Here is a 17060-nt window from a genome sequence, read left to right as displayed (position 1 = left end):
GCGCAGTAGGTGAATATTTACCTCGCTGACATTCAGGGGCTTCCTGCGCTGAATCGACGAGGCTTAGGAGGACGGGGGAAGCCTCATTGGAACCCTGAGGCTTCCCCCTCCCAAGGTAAGTATCACCCAGAGGGTTTTTTTTTTCCTTAAATATTATTTTGTCAGTACTCACCTGCATGGACTGCGCAGTATCCTGCTCAAACTTTTTAATGTCTTCTTTAACAAGAATCATTTGTTCCTTCAGAAAAGCAGCCTCCTGTCGTAGGGCTTCCACATCCCGCAGCACCCTAGGCATGTTCTGCAGGGCCTGATGACTGCTTTCTGCAAGTAGAAAAAAAAATGTTGGCATTAGAACTTCATCCTCAAAATAAAGCAGACATATACAAAGTAACTTCCTTCAATACCTTCCACTGAGTTGTTGACCTCCTGTATGAAGAGTTGCAGTTTCATCACTAATGTAGCAGCGTGACCATCCACTTTCCCCGGAGCATCCTTCTGGACAGACTTAAAAGCCGCATTCACCCACTCCTTCACCTCAAAATCATCTGCTAAGAATCTGGAGAAATCCATGGTGCAGTGTGTGGAGTCTGGGGCAAGACAAAAATAAAAGCATATGATCCAAGTCATGAATTCCAATCCATTTTCTTCAAATCAGTAATTTTGTACTGTAGTAAGAACCAAAAATAAACGGTGTCGAGAAGCAAATACAATCACTGTCGATATCATCAAACAAAGCTGACTTAGCACAGTCACCGCACACCACTGGAGAACAAGGTTCATATCCCACTTGGACACTATTTTGTATAGTGTGTTCCAGGGCTGTGGAGTCGGTCCAAAAATCATCCGACTACTCAGTTTATGAAACCACCACCTCCAGGTACCCATGATTCCTCTGACCCCAGACCCCTTGCATGGCTATGGAGTGGGTACAAAAATCAGCCGACTCAGTTTATGAAACCACAGACTCCGACTTCAGGTACCCAAATATTGCTCCAACTCCACAGCCCTGGTATGTTCTACCCATGATTGTGTGAGTTTTCTCTCACACCCAGAAAACAGGGCTGTGGAGTCAGAGTTGGAGTCGGAGTCCGGAGCAATTTTGGGTACCCGGAGTTGGAGATTTCACAAACTGAGGAGTCGGAGTCGGATAATTTTGTACAAAATCCACAGCCCTGGTAAGTGTTAGACTAGGGAGTAGGAGTCGGAGCCATTTTGGGTACCGGGAGTCGGAGGTTTCATAAACTAAGGAGTCGGAGTTGGAAGATTTTTGTACCGACTCCACAGCCCTGCCAGAAACACACTGATAGATTCAGAATGCCAGAACTACAACACAGGCATAATTTAACAAATAATCATTAAAATGTGCACATTATTTTCATAGCATGAACAACTGCTACATAACAAGGTACAGTATAGCATTCAATACATTACAACGCAGTGCTGTGTACATGCCTATGCAACCATATGGGCAAAGATTTTGCATGTTGAAATACAGAGCAATACAACCGGCATAGTGTGAACGGACATAAATTTGTGTAAGGACGACAGTTTCAGACACTTAAAGAGACACTGAAGTGTCAGAAAAATCATCTTTTTATTTAAAAAATGTGTTTAACATGATAGCCCTACCTAAACCACCGCATCCCCGCCGCTGAAATCTAACTAAATCCCCCCTAACTCCCCCCTCCCTCTCCCCCGCAAAATCCACAACTTTCTTGGTCGTGGATTTTGCTGCTATAGCAGGCAGAGCTATGAGCCGCAGCTCTGCCTCTCAGCGCGTCAATCAGCGGTGGATCTCCGCCTCTCCCCCGCCCCTCTCAGTGAAGGAAGACTGAGGGGCGGGGGATAGGCGGCGATTCGGGCTGACAGACGCGCTGAGAGGCAGAGCTGCGGCTTATATCTCTGCCTCTCACGGAAGCACTGCCCGGATTGCCCCCCAGAGAGTTGGGGGGGATTTAGTTAGATTACAGCCGCAGGAATGCGGAAGTTTAGATAGGGCTAGCATATTAAACACATTTTTTTAAATAAAAAGATGATTTTCTTGAGACTTCAGAGTCTCTTTAAAAGGACAACTGGTCACAAGTGAGAGGTATATGGAGGCTGCCATATTTATCTCGTGTTAAACAATACCAGTTGCCTGGCAGCCCTGCTGATCTATTTGGCTGCAGTAGTGTCTGAATCACACCAGAAACAACCATGCAGGTAATCCAGTCAGTTCTGACAAGAACGTCAGAAACACCAGATATGCTGCATGCTTGTTCGGGTCTATGGCTAAAAGTATTAAAGGCAGAGGATCTGCAGGATAGCCAGGTACTGCTTAAAAGAAAATAAATATGGCAGCCTCCATATCCCTCTCTTTACATTTGCCCTTTTAAGCCTCATCTACACGTGTAGATGAGGCGGCGATCCGGCGGCTCGATTAGCCGTCGGATCGCCCCTTCCGCGTCCCCGCTCGCCGGATTCGATTCCCCGCTTATCTTCCGCTCGATTCCCTGCTATTGTCCCCTCGCGGGGAGCGAGCAGGAAATCGGCGGTGGGGAGATCCGTCCAGTTGGATCTTATCAATCGAGCCGCTGATGCGGATCGATTGATAAGGAACATCGCCGCCTTAGACTTAGAACTGTGGTGAACACAGGATGATGCTGGCCAGCCTCCCTACTCGCTGCACAGTTTTTTGGCAGTTGGAAAGAGCAACTGCCATTCTTTAAGTGCTTTTGAAAATAAATTGCTGAGAGTCCCTTCTGTCAGATTTCTACTACCTACTGTAAGTGACAGCAACATAGAAAAGTCATTTATGGCTCATTTTACTCTGGAAAAAAAACATACTTATTTGTTTATGTTTGCACAGATTTTTAAAATTTTTCGCCATAATGCCCCTTTAACAATTATGTGTCAAAGTAAAAAAACACAGCAGCGCTTAGTGCAGGTGGGTACCAGGGGAATGCACAGCCTCACCTACCTGCACTAAGTGCTGGTATGTTATTTTCACTTTGACACATAATTGTTGAACAATCGTTGTCTGCAATTACAAATGCTGTTTGAGCCCAAGCAGTATCTGCAACACTAATGCTGCGTACACACTGGCGACTATGGTCGTTTGAAACAGCTCATTAACGATCGTTCCGCCGACAATCGGGGAAAGAACTTTACCCAACGATCATTAACACGAACGGCAAAAGAACGACATCGGGAAGATGGAAATATCCAACCTGACGGATCATATCTACCGACAATCGTTGGAAAACTATAGTGTGTACAGACATCGGCCGAGAACGATCGTTACAAGCAGGGCTGTGGAGTCGGAGTCGTGGAGTTGGAGTCGTGGAGTCGGGCAATTTTGGGTGCCCGGAGTCGGAGTCGGGAAAAAATGCACCGACTCCGACTCCTAATGAATTTGTAACTGTAATTAAAATAGAAAATATGATAAAATGTTCTATTTCTCAGATAATAGTCATTAAAAATAATGTATATATACAGTATATATACAGGTATAGCTGTGCTTAGTCCACAAAAATGAAATAAACCAATCAAAATGAGTTACTTGTGCTGCTTCAATAAAGCAGTCCCCGTATTTTTAAGGTCAGATATACATATCTGATTGTGACTGTATATATGATGTGTACACAGGAATCTCTTATATATACTAAATAACATCTATGCTGTAAGAATAAAGCCTGATGTGTAGCTGTGTCACTAATAGAGATGGTCAACGAGATGGAAATAATTCTGCATTGATGCCGATTTATGCAAATGTATGCACTCCCTTTGCTGATGAAATCAAATAATTTGATATGTTGTTAAAATTTGGTTTGGTGACTACAAATTAAAGGGTACCTGAGACGGATGAAAAGTAAAGTTTTATACATACCTGGGGCTTCCTCCAGCCCCCTTCAGGCTAATCAGTCCCTCGCTGTCCTTTACCACCCGGATCTTCTGCTATGAGTCCTGGTAATTCAGCCAGTCAGTGCTGTCCGGCCGCATGCCGCTCCCACAGCCAGGAACATTCTGCACCTGCGCAATAGTGCTGCACAGGTGTAGTATGCTCCTGGCGGCGGAGTGTGTGCATGCGCACTACGCCTGACTGGCTCAATTACCTGGACTCATAGCAGAAGATCCAGGTGGCGGAGGAGGACAACGAGGGACTGATTATCCTGAAGGCGGCTGGAGGAAGCCCCAGGTATGTATAAAACTTTATTAATTTCATCTGTCTCAGGTTTACTTTGTTACACAGTAGTACTATACTCTACATATGCACTCCCCACAGAGCTGCAGGGAATCCACTGAGAATGCTGTGCACATTGAACACAGAGGTGTTGTCTGTTTACAATCTCCTCATTCCCCTGCAGAGTACCTGCACATCATTCTTACATGTACCCACACTTACATTGCCTAGGGCCTGATAGATGTTCTTTGTTCCGGTTTGTACCTTTTACAAGTACTCTTACCAAGGACTAGTTTTAGTCTAAAGGGAATAAATATAGTAGTCTACATATCCTTCTCACTTCAGTTGTCTTGTAAAATTCCTAAGCGTTGGCAGTTAAGAGACGAATTTCATGTTACATACTTTTAATCAACAAAATTGTAATATGCAAATTAGAGGAGTCGGAGTCGTGGAGTCGGAGTCGGTGGAATCCTAAACTGAGGAGTCGGAGTCGGTGGATTTTTGGACCGACTCCACAGCCCTGGTTACAAGGGCCAATGCGCCTGCGTTGGATTCTGCCCAGCTTCAGTACTTCCTTTGTAGCGCAGCCGTAAAGATTGTTCCATTGCCCATTTCAATTAAACTTTGTTTTCAAGTTTAACAATCATATATTTGTATCTATTGTAACTCCGTGTTAGTGTTTTTTTTTTAATTTTATATAAATATGTACGCAACATTTCCTTCTGATCGTTCTTTTCTGCGAGAACGATCGTTACAATGTGTATAATCGCTGCATCCCATCGTTGCATTCCAATCTTTCCAATATCGTTTGTCTGGTAACTATCGTTCCTTGCAAACGATAGTTATCGCAAGTGTGTACGTACCATAAGGCCTGGAACCCATTACCATAGTAGCGCTTTTCTAAGTGCTTGTTATATGAAAAGCTTTTGCTAATGTAATGCCATGTGTGTGATCCTACTTGAGGGGTGTGATTTTTTTTAACCACTTCAGTCCACAGGATTTTTTTAACCTCTAGGACAGAAGCAATTCCTCCGTCAGTGCTCCTTCCATTCATTTGCCAATAACTTTATTACTACTTATCACAACAAAACGATCTATATCTTGTTTTTTCGCCACCAGTTAGGGTTTCTTTAGGTTGTACATTTTGCTAAGAGCTATTTTGTTCTAAATGGATTTTAAACGGGAATATTAAGAAAAGTTTTTCGGCCATTATATAGTTTTAAAATAAAACATTCTACAGTGCAAAAAACCCACACATTTTATTTGCTCATTTGTCCCGGTTATTGCAACATTTAAAATATTTCCCTAGTACAATGTATGGTGCCAATATTTTATTTGGAAATAAAGGTGCATTTTTTCAGTTTTGCATCCATCAATAATTTCAAGCCCATATAGGCAAAAGATAACAGTAATATACCCTCACAACATACATATTTAAAAAGTTTAGTCCCAAAGGTAATTATTTATGTATTTTCTTTTTAACCTGCTGAGCGGTCTGGACGAGCTCAGCTCGTCCAGTACCGCCGGAGCCTGCCGCTCAGGCCCTGCTGGGCCGATTTGGCTCAAATAAAAAGCAGCACACGCAGCCGGCACTTTGCCAGCCGCGTGTGCTACCTGATCGCCGCTACAGCGCGGCGATCCGCCGCATGCAGCGGCGAAAGAGGGTCCCCCCAGCCGCCTGAGCCCAGCGTAGCCGGAACAAAAAGTTCCGGCCAGCGCTAAGGGCTGGATCGGAGGCGGCTGACGTCAGGACGTCGGCTGACGTCCATGACGTCACTCCGCTCGTCGCCATGGCGACGAGGTAAGCGAAACACGGAAGGTCGCTCATTGCGGCCTTCCGTGTTACTTCTGGCCGCCGGAGGCGATCAGAAGAACGCATCCGGAGCGCCCTCTAGTGGGCTTTCATGCAGCCAACTTTAAGTTGGCTGCATGAAATAGTTTTTTTTATTAAAACCCCCCCCGCAGCCTCCCTGGCGATCTTAATAGAACGCCAGGGAGGTTAAACTGACTTTTTTTTTTTTTTTTTTTTTTTTTAGCTACGGGGAGGGTGGGGGGGTTAATCAGGCTTTATTAAATGTGTAATATGGGCTGGTGCAAACCAGAGCGGTTCTGGGGCGTTTTTTAAAACACTTGCAGGGGGAAACCCACTTGACTAATTAAAGTGAATGGGATGGTGCACACCAGAGCAGTTCATTTTTTACACAAAAGCAAACTCGGGGGCTGCAGCATTTTTTAGATATCTGAGGCATTTCTGCCTCAATGTTAAAGTATAGAAAAGTGGAAAACCGCTCTGAAAAACGCTAGATCAGAGCGGTTTTCCAGGCGTTTTTGTTACAGAAGCTGTTCAGTAACAGCTTTTACTGTAACAATATTTGTAATCTACTACACAAAAACGCTAGGCATGATTAGAAAACCTCTCTAAGGGCCCGTTCACACTTATAATCGCAAAACGCTGGCTTGCGGGAGTGATTTTCCCGCGATTAATGCAGAAAAATCACTGGACACTGCGGCAGTTTTGGAGCGATCACGATTAGAGTGCTTTGCACGCTAATCACGATCGCGAATCGCAAATCGCTGCAGGCAGCGCGTTTGCGGTTATCGCTAACCGCAAACGTGGAAATAAGACCACTGCCGATGGCTACAATGTGTAGCGGTTTTTGCAAAACCGCTAGCGGTTTGCGCTGAACGGGAATCGCGCGATTCCCGCTCAGGTGAGAACGGGCCCTTAACATGCCTAGAATCGCACTGAAATCTGCTTCAAAAACCTCTGGCGTTTTGCAGATCTGTTAGAGCTTTTTGGTGTGCACTGGGCTTGTGTTGGGTTTTTTCTACTTTAATTTTAGTTTTTGGCCACTAGGTGGCACTACGCACTCTCCTGGAAGATAACAGGAAGTGCTATATCTTTTTTTTTTTTTCCCTAAAGGCTCGTACACACGCTTGATTTTATGGGACGGGTCCGTCAGACCCTCCCACTGGGCAGGCGTTCCAGCGACAGTCCAGCGTGTGTACAGTCTGCCTGCAGACTGATAAGGCTGTTTCTGAACGATCCGCACAGCGGATCGTTCAGAAACAGCCTTATCAGTCTGCCTGACAGACTGTACACACGCTGGACTGTCACTGGAACGCCCGCCCAGCGGGAGGGTCTGACGGACCCGTCGTTCCATAAAATCAAGCGTGTGTACGAGCCTTAACATAGCGTGACAATCTGTTTTCACAAATCAAGATGCCTCCTGATTGGAGTTGTCTTGATTCAGTCAAAGGAGATCAATTGCCTTGGGGGAACACTCATTTCGGGGAATGAGCCGCCTGCACACTGACATGCACGCGCAACACCACTGAACAAATATATTTGTCCAGATTGCCTCTGACTGAGGCCTTCTGGACAAATATATTTGTCCAGTTAGGCATAACTCCTGGGGTACCCTCTGTAGCAGCCGAGGCCAGGTCGGGGGCCTCAGCGCATGCGTGCGGTCGCGCTCCCATAGCTGGGAGCGTTCTGTGCAGGTGCTGTAGTTCTACAGCTGCCCAGAACGCGACCATACACTTGCGCAGAGGCCGACCGATTATGCCAGGTCGGAGGCTGCTGTGGAGGGGACCACAGGAGACTACCTGAGAGTGCAGCTGCAGCAAGGGACACAAAGGCTTTCAAGGGCTGGAGGAAAACCCAGGTAAGGAATTTTTTTTTTTTTTTTGTAATGCCAGATGTAGTAGGATTAGCCATACTATGCCAGGGGAAAAAAACACTAAATACTTGATCTACTTGCATAACATGTATTGTACTGTCCAAGATTTGATTTCAGTGAATTTTATATATTAAATGAAGAGAATTCTGCTCCTGGTGGGGGCCATGTCTTTTGCCCACAGTTTGAGGCTAAATCCTGATGTCATTTCTTCCCTTAAAGCGGATCTGAGGTGAAACACTAACTATAACAAGTAACTTGTCTATATATCTTATCTAAAGTTTAGATTGTTTGTCACATTACACATAGGCTAGCTCAGTGATGGCTAACCTTGGCACTCCAGCTGTGACAAAACTACAAATCCCATCCTGCCTCTGTTTTCCCGAGTTATGCTTAGAGCTGTCAGAGTATTGCAATGCCTCATGGGACTTGTAGTTCCACCACAGCTGGAGTGCCAAGGTTAGCCATCACTGGGCTAGCTGATCTGTATCTCCCACTCCCCTCTCCTACTCCCCCCTCCCCTCTGCCTCTGAAATCTCTGGCTAGTAACCCCCTCCTGCCCAGACTGAGCTCCCATAAGCACTTGCTACTAAGGCTGAGAGTGCCAAGGCTCTCTAAAAAAAAGCTGTGGGCGAGGCTTGTTCAGTTTATAGGGAATTAAGAGTATTAAAACAAAACAAAAAAGTATTTGGCTTGAGGAATGCCCTATAAACTATATGAATGGGACACAATTATGCAATGAATAAAAGTTTATCTCGGAACCACTTTAATTTTTTTTCTTTTCTCCTCCAATCGCTGAGTCACCTCAGCCTTGCGTGTAAACAAAAATGAGCAGAGGATTATGTTTAAGCTAGGCAGGGAAATAAAAGGAAGATGAGGAATATATAATAGATAAAAAGAACACCCAGCATGCAACTGTTTGGCACTAACTATTAAAGGGCCAGGGCGCCTAAAGTATGTGATAACTCCAAACCATAACAGCAGAAAAAGTTTTGAAAGTCCTGCAGGTTTGGCATCTTTATTACTTAATACACTCAGACCAGTGGCTGTTGAAGTTTGATTTTTATGGTGACAATCCCGCTTTAAAGCTATGTTCACAGTGTGGTTTGCGTTACGTTCCCTTTAAAAATAGATAATTTTTTATCCATTTCACTGCAAAATACAGAATCATTACAATGGCAAAGCAGGCTTTCAGCACCTTACAAAGTAGAACAAGTTAGGGGATATGGGGAGGGTAATCAGTATTTAAAGAGACTCCGTAACAAAAATTGCATCCTGTTTTTTATCATCCTACAAGTTCCAAAAGCTATTCTAATGTGTTCTGGCTTACTGCAGCACTTTGTACTATCACAGTCTCTGTAATAAATCAATGTATCTTTCCCTTGTCAGACTTGTCAGCCTGTGTCTGGAAGGCTGCCAAGTTCTTCAGTGTTGTGGTTCTGCTATGCACTCCCCCCTCAGGGGGGAAAGAAACACACAAATGATCTCTTGAGATTCAAAAGGAAGGCTGTATACAGCCTGCTTGTGTATGGATGTATTTTCTATGTGTGGACATACTGTACATCAACCTACTTCCTGTTTTGGTGGCCATTTTGTTTGTTTATAAACAAACTTTTTAAAGCTGTTTTTAACCACTTTTAATGCGGCGGGGAGCGGCGAAATTGTGACAGAGGGGAATAGGAGATGTCCCCTAACGCACTGGTATGTTTACTTTTGTGCGATTTTAACAATACAGATTCTCTTTAAGTAGAAGAGGAAAAAAAGACACCACACACCAATATTGTGGGGGGACTACAAGGGCCAGCACACACCGGAAGCTGGAGAGATGCAGATACACGTGACAGGTGCCCTTACAGCACATGCAGATACCCACCTGCAGCACTGCACCCCTGGACACGTGAACCCTCTAGCTGTCTCCGGTGATTGTCCCCGGCATCCTGGTGCAGCTACAAACCCGGAAAAACTACAGTAGCCAGAGTGGCAGATCCTGTAACGTCACTTCCTGCTGATGCTCTGTGTTTGGAGTGGTGAAACACCACGTGTGTGAGAAGGGAAGGGTGGCTGTCACTCATAACCGTATACGCATAAATACTGCTGCACAGTATTTGTCAATGTTTCTGCCTGCCTCCACCCCCTGCTAGTGTCATCAGGATATCTGCCCACCTCTGTAGTGCACTGCTAGGGGGTACCAAGATGGCTACTAGCGACTTCCGGAAGGAGAAGGAAGATGGCTGCGCCCGGGCATTAACCTGTCGTACTAAGTGGAAGGGTTGGTGAGAAGCAGATATCAACATCTCATGTCATATGTTTAATCATGGTACAAATGACTGTAAAGTTAGCACGGGCAACAGTATTGGCCGATGCTAAATGCAGTAGCCAAAGTTAATGAGTTTATAAACATTTCACAGGAAGCTTACAGCAGCTTTCCAATATGTTGTAGTCTTCTAAATGCTTTTAATTAAAACATTATTCTAAGTACATATAGTCTGTGTGTGTCAAGTCCAGCCTCTAAATTATTGTGCTGCTTATCTCAGGATGTGGACTGCTTTCCTTTGTTTTTTGTTAGTTTTATGAATGGCATCACCACTGTTAAAATGTTATAGATGTTTATAGGAACATCTATAACTCTTGTCATGTGCATAGTCTGTTTGTGTCCTTTGTCTAAATATTTCTGTGATAGACTGCATCCCAGTTCCCAATCTTGCTGAATGAAGAATGATGTGCACAAAAGTAAATAACTATATCCACTAATTGCTGTTTAACCTGCTAGATGCAGCTCTGCGATGATGTTATTAGTATTTATATAGTGCCATCTTTCACAGCACTGTACAGAGTAAATAGTCTTAATGCTATCTGTCCCTCAGAGGGGCTCACAATTTAATCTCTACCATAGTCATATGTCCATTGTAGTGTAGGGCCAATTAATTTACCTATCTGTTGTGGGAGAAAAACAAATGAATTCCACACAGATATGGGGAGCACATACAAACTCCTTGCAGATAGTGCCCTGGCTGGGATTCGAGTCAGGAACCCAGTGCTGCAAAGCGTGAGTGCCACCGTGTAATTACTGCAGTTCAGCTCTATATATTTCAGGGGTAAAATCTTATGTCAGCTTGTTCACTTTATTTTTTTTATGTGCAGATACAGAGTACTGTTGACATCAGGGCTGTGGAGTCAGTACAAAAATCTTCCGACTCCTCAGCATATGAAACCTCTGATTCTGTCTCCAGATACCCAAAATTGTTCCGGCTCCTTGACTCCGACTCCTTAGCCTAATTTTTACGAAAGCTGTGGCTTTGGTTCAAAAATCATCCGACTCCTCACTTTATTGAAACCACCGACTCTTGACTCTGAATCCAGGTACTCCACAGCCCTGGTTGACATGGTTGTGGAGAAGTGCAATCTGCTTTGACAATTCTGCCACTTTTGGAAACTTAACTGGCTACAATTGGAAAGATCATTTTTTACTAACCTCAAATTACAAAAGGACTTGTGCCGCACCAATGAAGGAAGAACAGTATAATAATCTGTTTTCGTATGTAGTCTTGTTATTTCTGTAATTTTACTGTTTACAGTGGCTGTTGGGTTCCTTGTGACAGCAAGAATGCAATGCAGTAGAGTGATGATGCAGTGCTACATGTTATGCTTGCATTGGGAACAGTGTAGCATACAGCCAATGAAAAGTATGCTTCACTGTTTCTGTTAACAAGTGCGTTTAACGGTAATGCAGTGCATGATGATGCCACAGCTTATTATACTGCAACGCACCCGCCGCACTGTCAACGGTGCACTGCAGCATGGTGAGCTGTTACAAAGCGGCTGTTACACTTCACTGCATCACTGTGAACATTGCCTTAATAATGTATCCACTCCTGGGAACTGTAGCAGTCTACATTTTCTAAAAGGTGAAAAATAGATGTCTTAGGTTACATTGTTTTGCAACACTTTTTATTGATCTTTAAATTAGTGAATACAATAAGTAATTTGGTTTGTTTCTGTATAATTTGTACCTTTGGAAAAACGTTTCTGTTGACTCCACCAATTTTGTTATGTTGCTGTTGTGTTGCAGGTTCAAGAGGTCATACACCATGGATAAGGACTCTCTGACCGTTCGTGTTGCAGTGCACAAAGCCATCACTGACTTAACCGACACAAGTGATGGAGGCAAGCTGGTGGAGGTTCTGAGCAGCACCAGACGTTACCTTGGACAGGGCACGAACCCTGCTTCTGCACAGGAGATTGCCGAATTCAACAAAATTCATTACATAACGTTCCTTAGGTTTTTGGTGGCCCAGATGGGTCCCCGGTGGATGGACTTTCTGTCTCCAGATCATTTGGATCTCTGGGAAAGCTTCTTCCTGGAGGGTCCTGCAGATCAGGCCTTCCTAGTGCTGAGTGAAAGCCTGGGGCAAACTGGGTAAATTTATTTTGCATTTCAGAGTTGTGTATTTTATCTTATTTGGCCTCTGGGGTATGTTAATTAAACAAACATGTTATTAAATTTGATGTGCTTCTGGTCTTCAAGCTACTACTGGTGTGAAATATATACCTTAAAGGGATACTGTAGGGGATCGGGGGAAAGTGAGTTGAAGTTACCCGGGGCTTCTAATGGTCCTCCGCAGGAATCCTGTGCCTGCGCAGCCCCGCCTCCGGTTCACTTCTGGAATTTCAGACTTTAAAGTCTGAAAACCACTGCGCCTGCATTGCCGTGTCCTCACTCGTGCTGATGTCACCAGGAGTGCACGGCACAGGCACAGACCATACTGGGCCTGCGGAGTACGCTCCTGGTGACATCGGCGAGAGTGAGGACATGGCAACGCAGGCGCAGTGGTTTTCAGACTTTAAAGTCGAAAATTCCAGAAGTGAACCAGAGGCGGGGCCGGAGCATCGGTGAGTGGCTGCGCGGGCACAGGATGTCTGCGGGGGACCATTAGAAGCCCCGGGTAACTTCAACTCATTTTCCCCTGAACCCCCCCCCCCCCCCCCTTACGGTGTCCCTTTAAGTTTCCAACCAATGATGCCTGGTCCCAGCCTCTCCTTTGTTTCTGATAGCACCCCTTACTCACACCCTTCCACAGGAGGAGTCTCTGCATTGGCACAGGGGGGTGCAGCAGATGTGACTGACAACATGTAGGGGCTGCATTCAACCATCATTATTATTTAGTATTTATATAGCGCCAACATCTTCCGCAGCACTGTACAGCGTATATCGTCTCGTCACTAACTGTCCCTCAGAGGAGCTCACAATCTAGTTCCCTACCATAGTCCTATGTCTATATTGTGGGAGTGTATGTCTTGCAGTCTAAGGGTGCGTACAGACATGCGACTATAGTCGTTTAAAACGATCGTTACCGACGGCATTGCCCGACGATCGTTCGTAAAAAGTGCACAAACGATCATTAAAACGACCGACCAACGAGATATGTCGTTGGTAAAGAACGATCCATTCTGCCAGATCTTTTCCAACGACCATCGTTCAAAAAGTAATGTCTGTACAACGATCGGTCGTTGATCGTTCGTTCTCAAAGCTTTGCACATGCTCAAACAGTTCTTTTTGACACTTGTGTTTGAAATTAGTTTATACATCATGTTGCGCACGCAACGCTCGTTCCAAGATCGTTCGTACACGAACGATGTTCAAAGTAGCCTTTCTTCAAACGATCATCGGCCGATACCTCCTTTAACATCGTTCGTCGTTCAGAACGAACGATCGTTATCGTATGTCTGTACGTACCCTAAGGCCAATTTAGGGGGAGCCAATTAACCTATCCATATGTTTTTGGAATGTGGGAGGAAACCCATGCAGACACGGGGAGAACATACAAACTCCTTGCAAATGTTGACCTGGCTGGGTTTCGAACCAGGGACCCAGCGCTGCAAGGCGAGAGCGCTAACCAGTACGCCACCGTGCTAACCATGCTTTTTTCCCCTTAATGCTTTTAGCCATAGACCCTGAACAAGCATGCAGCAGACCAGGCGTTCTGACATTTTCAGATCTGACAAGAATACCTGCGTGTTCGTTTGTAGTGTGATTCACCACTGCAGCCAAATAGATCAGCAAGGCTGCCAGGCAACTGGGATTGTTTAAATGGAAATAAATATGGCAGCCTATTCTTCTCAATACAGTTGTCCTTTTTAAGGCCATATTTACACATAATTTGCCAGATTTGATGCAAAGCATCTCCATGTGAATCCAGCCCAAAAGCCAGATGCTGGCCAGTTCATCCCTGTGTGCCTCTTACCAGAGCCGGGACAAGGTCCTCCCGCACCCAAGGCTGAGACACCAAAGTGCGCTCCTCCATCACTCCACCCAAGCCGTCACACACTGATTGCTATTAGACTAAGAGGGCCACAGGGCCCCCAACACCTTAGTCTCTAGTTATCTGGCTTGTAGTCACTTCCATGTATCTCCTTTTCTTATTTCTTTCTGCTTCAAACACAATTAGGAATGACAGCTGAATGAATTGTGCGCCCCCTCCTACACTGCGCCCTGAGGCTGGAGCCTCTCCAGCCTATGCCTCGGCCCGGCCCTGCCTCTTACTTGTTCTGTGTGTTTGTTAGGGAGGATCAATGAGATCTCCTATCATTCAAATTTCATGTAAATTACAGTGGAGGAAATAATAATTTGACCCCTCACTGATTTTTGTAAGTTTGTCCAATGACAAAGAAATGAAAAGTCTCAGAACAGTATCATTTCAATGGTAGGTTTATTTTAACAGTGGCAGATGGCACATCAAAAGGAAAATCGAAAAAATAACCTTAAATAAAAGATAGCAACTGATTTGCATTTCATTGAGTGAAATAAGTTTTTGAACCCTCTAACAATAAAAGACTTAATACTTAGTGGAAAAAACCTTGTTTGCAAGCACAGAGGTCAAACGTTTCTTGTAATTGATGACCAAGTTTGCACACATTTTAGGAGGAATGTTGGTCCACTCCTCTTTGCAGATCATCTCTAAATCCCTAAGGTTTCAAGGCTGTCTCTGCAACTCTGAGCTTGAGCTCCCTCCATAGGTTTTCTATTGGATTAAGGTCCGGAGACTGACTAGGCCACTCCATGACCTTAATGTGCTTCTTCTTGAGCCACTCCTTTGTTGCCTTTGCTGTATGTTTTGGGTCATTGTCGTGCTGGAACACCCATCCACGACCCATTTTCAGTTTCCTGGCAGAGGGAAGGAGGTTGTCGTTCAGGATTTCACAATACATGAATTTACTGCAGTATGGGTAACACTCTCATATGGCAGCCTATAGCAAAATCACATTGGTAACAATAAACAATATTTTTGCCTTGTCGGTTCAGTTAAATAATATTGGCGTATTGCATATAATTACCGTCTTATCTATTACTGTGTGTCTACATTGGTGTTAAAGAGGAACTGCAGTGAAAATTAACGTAATAAAAAAAGTGCTTCATTTTCACAATAATTATTTATGAATGATTTAGTCAGTGTTTTCCCATTGTAAAATCTTTTCTCTCTCTGATTTACATTCCGAAATGTTATCACAGGAGACATCTTTACTGCTGGCAAGTGATGTCTATGAAAGGAGATGCTGCTTTTTTGGCAATTGAAACCGGTTGTTTCCCACAATGCAACAAAGCTCCCACAGTGTGATGTCAGTATCTAGGTGCTAACATTACACTGTGGGAGGGGTTTCACCACAATTTCAGCCATACCGAGTCCCCTGCTGATCCGTTTGAGAAAAGGAAAAGATTTCTTGTGGGAAAGGGAGTATCGGATACTGATTGGGATGAAGTTCAATCCTTGGTTACTGCTCCTCTTTAAACTCGAGTGTGGGCACTGCACTGCTGGCATTTTTCATGTCACATGTTTGAATCACTTGCAATTTTGCTTTCATCTGTTCCAGGCCCAGCATCCGCCAGGATCAGCTCTCCCATGCCCTGGAGAGGTTCCTGCAGCGTGGAGGCTTGACTGAGGTCATCTGGGTGGTCTGCCAGCAACAGCTGGAAACTACTCCAACTCCCTTCATGCATGAAACCATCTTGGCCAAGATCTGCAGCTTGCCGGACCATGTGGCCAACTGTATGCAAAAACACAAAAAGTCTATTTTCTATCCAGCAAACTACTACCCTCTTGTAGGAAATGCTATACTGAAAGTTCTGCAGAAGGTCTCTGTCTCCTTAAGAGGTAACCTGAAATCCAGGGTCTGTGTGGTTTTCATAAGCTCACTGTGACTTTTCATCTAAAAGTGACCTTGCAATGATTAAGGCACCTTTTCACTGCAAGAGGCATCTAAATCACTGAAAGTCTATGGAGACTTTCTAATGCTAGAAAACGTGCTGCAATAGAAGTCCTTAAATCACCACTCACCAGCTGCAAAGTCATCTGTGCTTTACTGCATGATCCATGCCAACCACACGGATTATGCAGTATTGCAAATCAGTGGTGACTCAGTGAGTGGAACCGTCGGATCGCGGTGCAGCACGGACTGACAGGAATCCCAAATGACATACTTCCTGTTCAGCGGGGCAGGCTTATGGACATGATCCCGTCAGCGCACTCTGTTGCAGGGTCATATAAAAGGGGCTTTGGTGCCATGCGATTCTTCTGTGGCAGCTTCTCTCGCTGCGGGAAAATCTCTCCGCACAAGTATGAAACCAGCCTCAAAGACATGAAAGCTAGCATTTATTTTGACAGGAAGTGGAAATAGTCATCAGTGACCCATTGACGACCTTATTTTCCTGGCTGGTTTGCAGAGCCTCTAAACACCGCATTTGCTGTCATGTAAGACACACTTTTTCTCCCCCAAAAATGAGGAGAAAAAGTCCCTGCCCCTTATACGGCGAATGCAGGGAATCCCCAATTTATGAACGCCTGCTGATACGAACTGGCGACCTGCCGCCATGTCAGGGATTCCCTGCATAGTCCCCCTTCTGTCTCGTGTCTCCGCTTCCTCTGTATATATGAAGCGAAGTGTGGTGGCATGTCTTGCCTAATCCATGGTATCCGCGAGGATCAGAGACCTCTTCACTTCTGCGCGGGTCCCCCAGTGAATGTCTTTTTTGCTCACGTCATGACTAGAGCAAACCGTACGGTGGGGAGGTCAGCGATCCCCATGGGCTCCATGGATTAGGTCACATGGATTACAACTTAAAGTGGACCCAAATTAAAAATACAAGATTTCAGAAATAAAATCTATTTTCTAAATTTTAATAATAAATAGCAGCCTTTTTTCAGCTGCATGATGACAAATATAAA

The 17060-nt window shown here is 44.7% G+C and overlaps 2 protein-coding genes across 8 annotated transcripts in view; one reads left to right on the top strand and one right to left on the bottom strand.

Annotated features, from left to right (window-relative positions):
- COG7 (component of oligomeric golgi complex 7) overlaps positions 1-9969 on the bottom strand; it is an 88751-nt gene extending 78782 nt beyond the window's left edge. The window contains exons 1-3 of one of the 2 annotated variants that reach the window (XM_068244446.1): positions 9716-9969; positions 405-587; positions 173-321 (exon numbers count right to left, since the gene is read on the bottom strand). In XM_068244446.1, the coding sequence (XP_068100547.1) occupies positions 173-321; positions 405-570 (315 nt within the window). In that variant the 5' untranslated portion in view covers positions 571-587; positions 9716-9969. The remainder of the gene's footprint in view (positions 1-172; positions 322-404; positions 588-9715) is intronic. The other variant, XM_068244445.1, reaches the window with a different exon arrangement.
- The window catches only part of TELO2 (telomere maintenance 2), a 70738-nt gene continuing 63502 nt past the window's right edge, over positions 9825-17060 (top strand). The window contains exons 1-4 of one of the 6 annotated variants that reach the window (XM_068244442.1): positions 10047-10111; positions 10984-11202; positions 11912-12259; positions 15709-15989. In XM_068244442.1, the coding sequence (XP_068100543.1) occupies positions 11931-12259; positions 15709-15989 (610 nt within the window). In that variant the 5' untranslated portion in view covers positions 10047-10111; positions 10984-11202; positions 11912-11930. Of the gene's footprint in view, positions 10160-10983; positions 11203-11911; positions 12260-15708; positions 15990-17060 lie in introns of all 6 variants that reach the window. The other 5 variants (XM_068244443.1, XM_068244439.1, XM_068244440.1 and 2 more) reach the window with 5 other exon arrangements.

This window comes from Hyperolius riggenbachi, chromosome 7 (genome assembly GCF_040937935.1).
Source record: "Hyperolius riggenbachi isolate aHypRig1 chromosome 7, aHypRig1.pri, whole genome shotgun sequence".
Taxonomy (NCBI): Eukaryota; Metazoa; Chordata; class Amphibia; order Anura; family Hyperoliidae; genus Hyperolius; species Hyperolius riggenbachi.
This window is presented reverse-complemented; position numbering and strand designations above follow the sequence as displayed.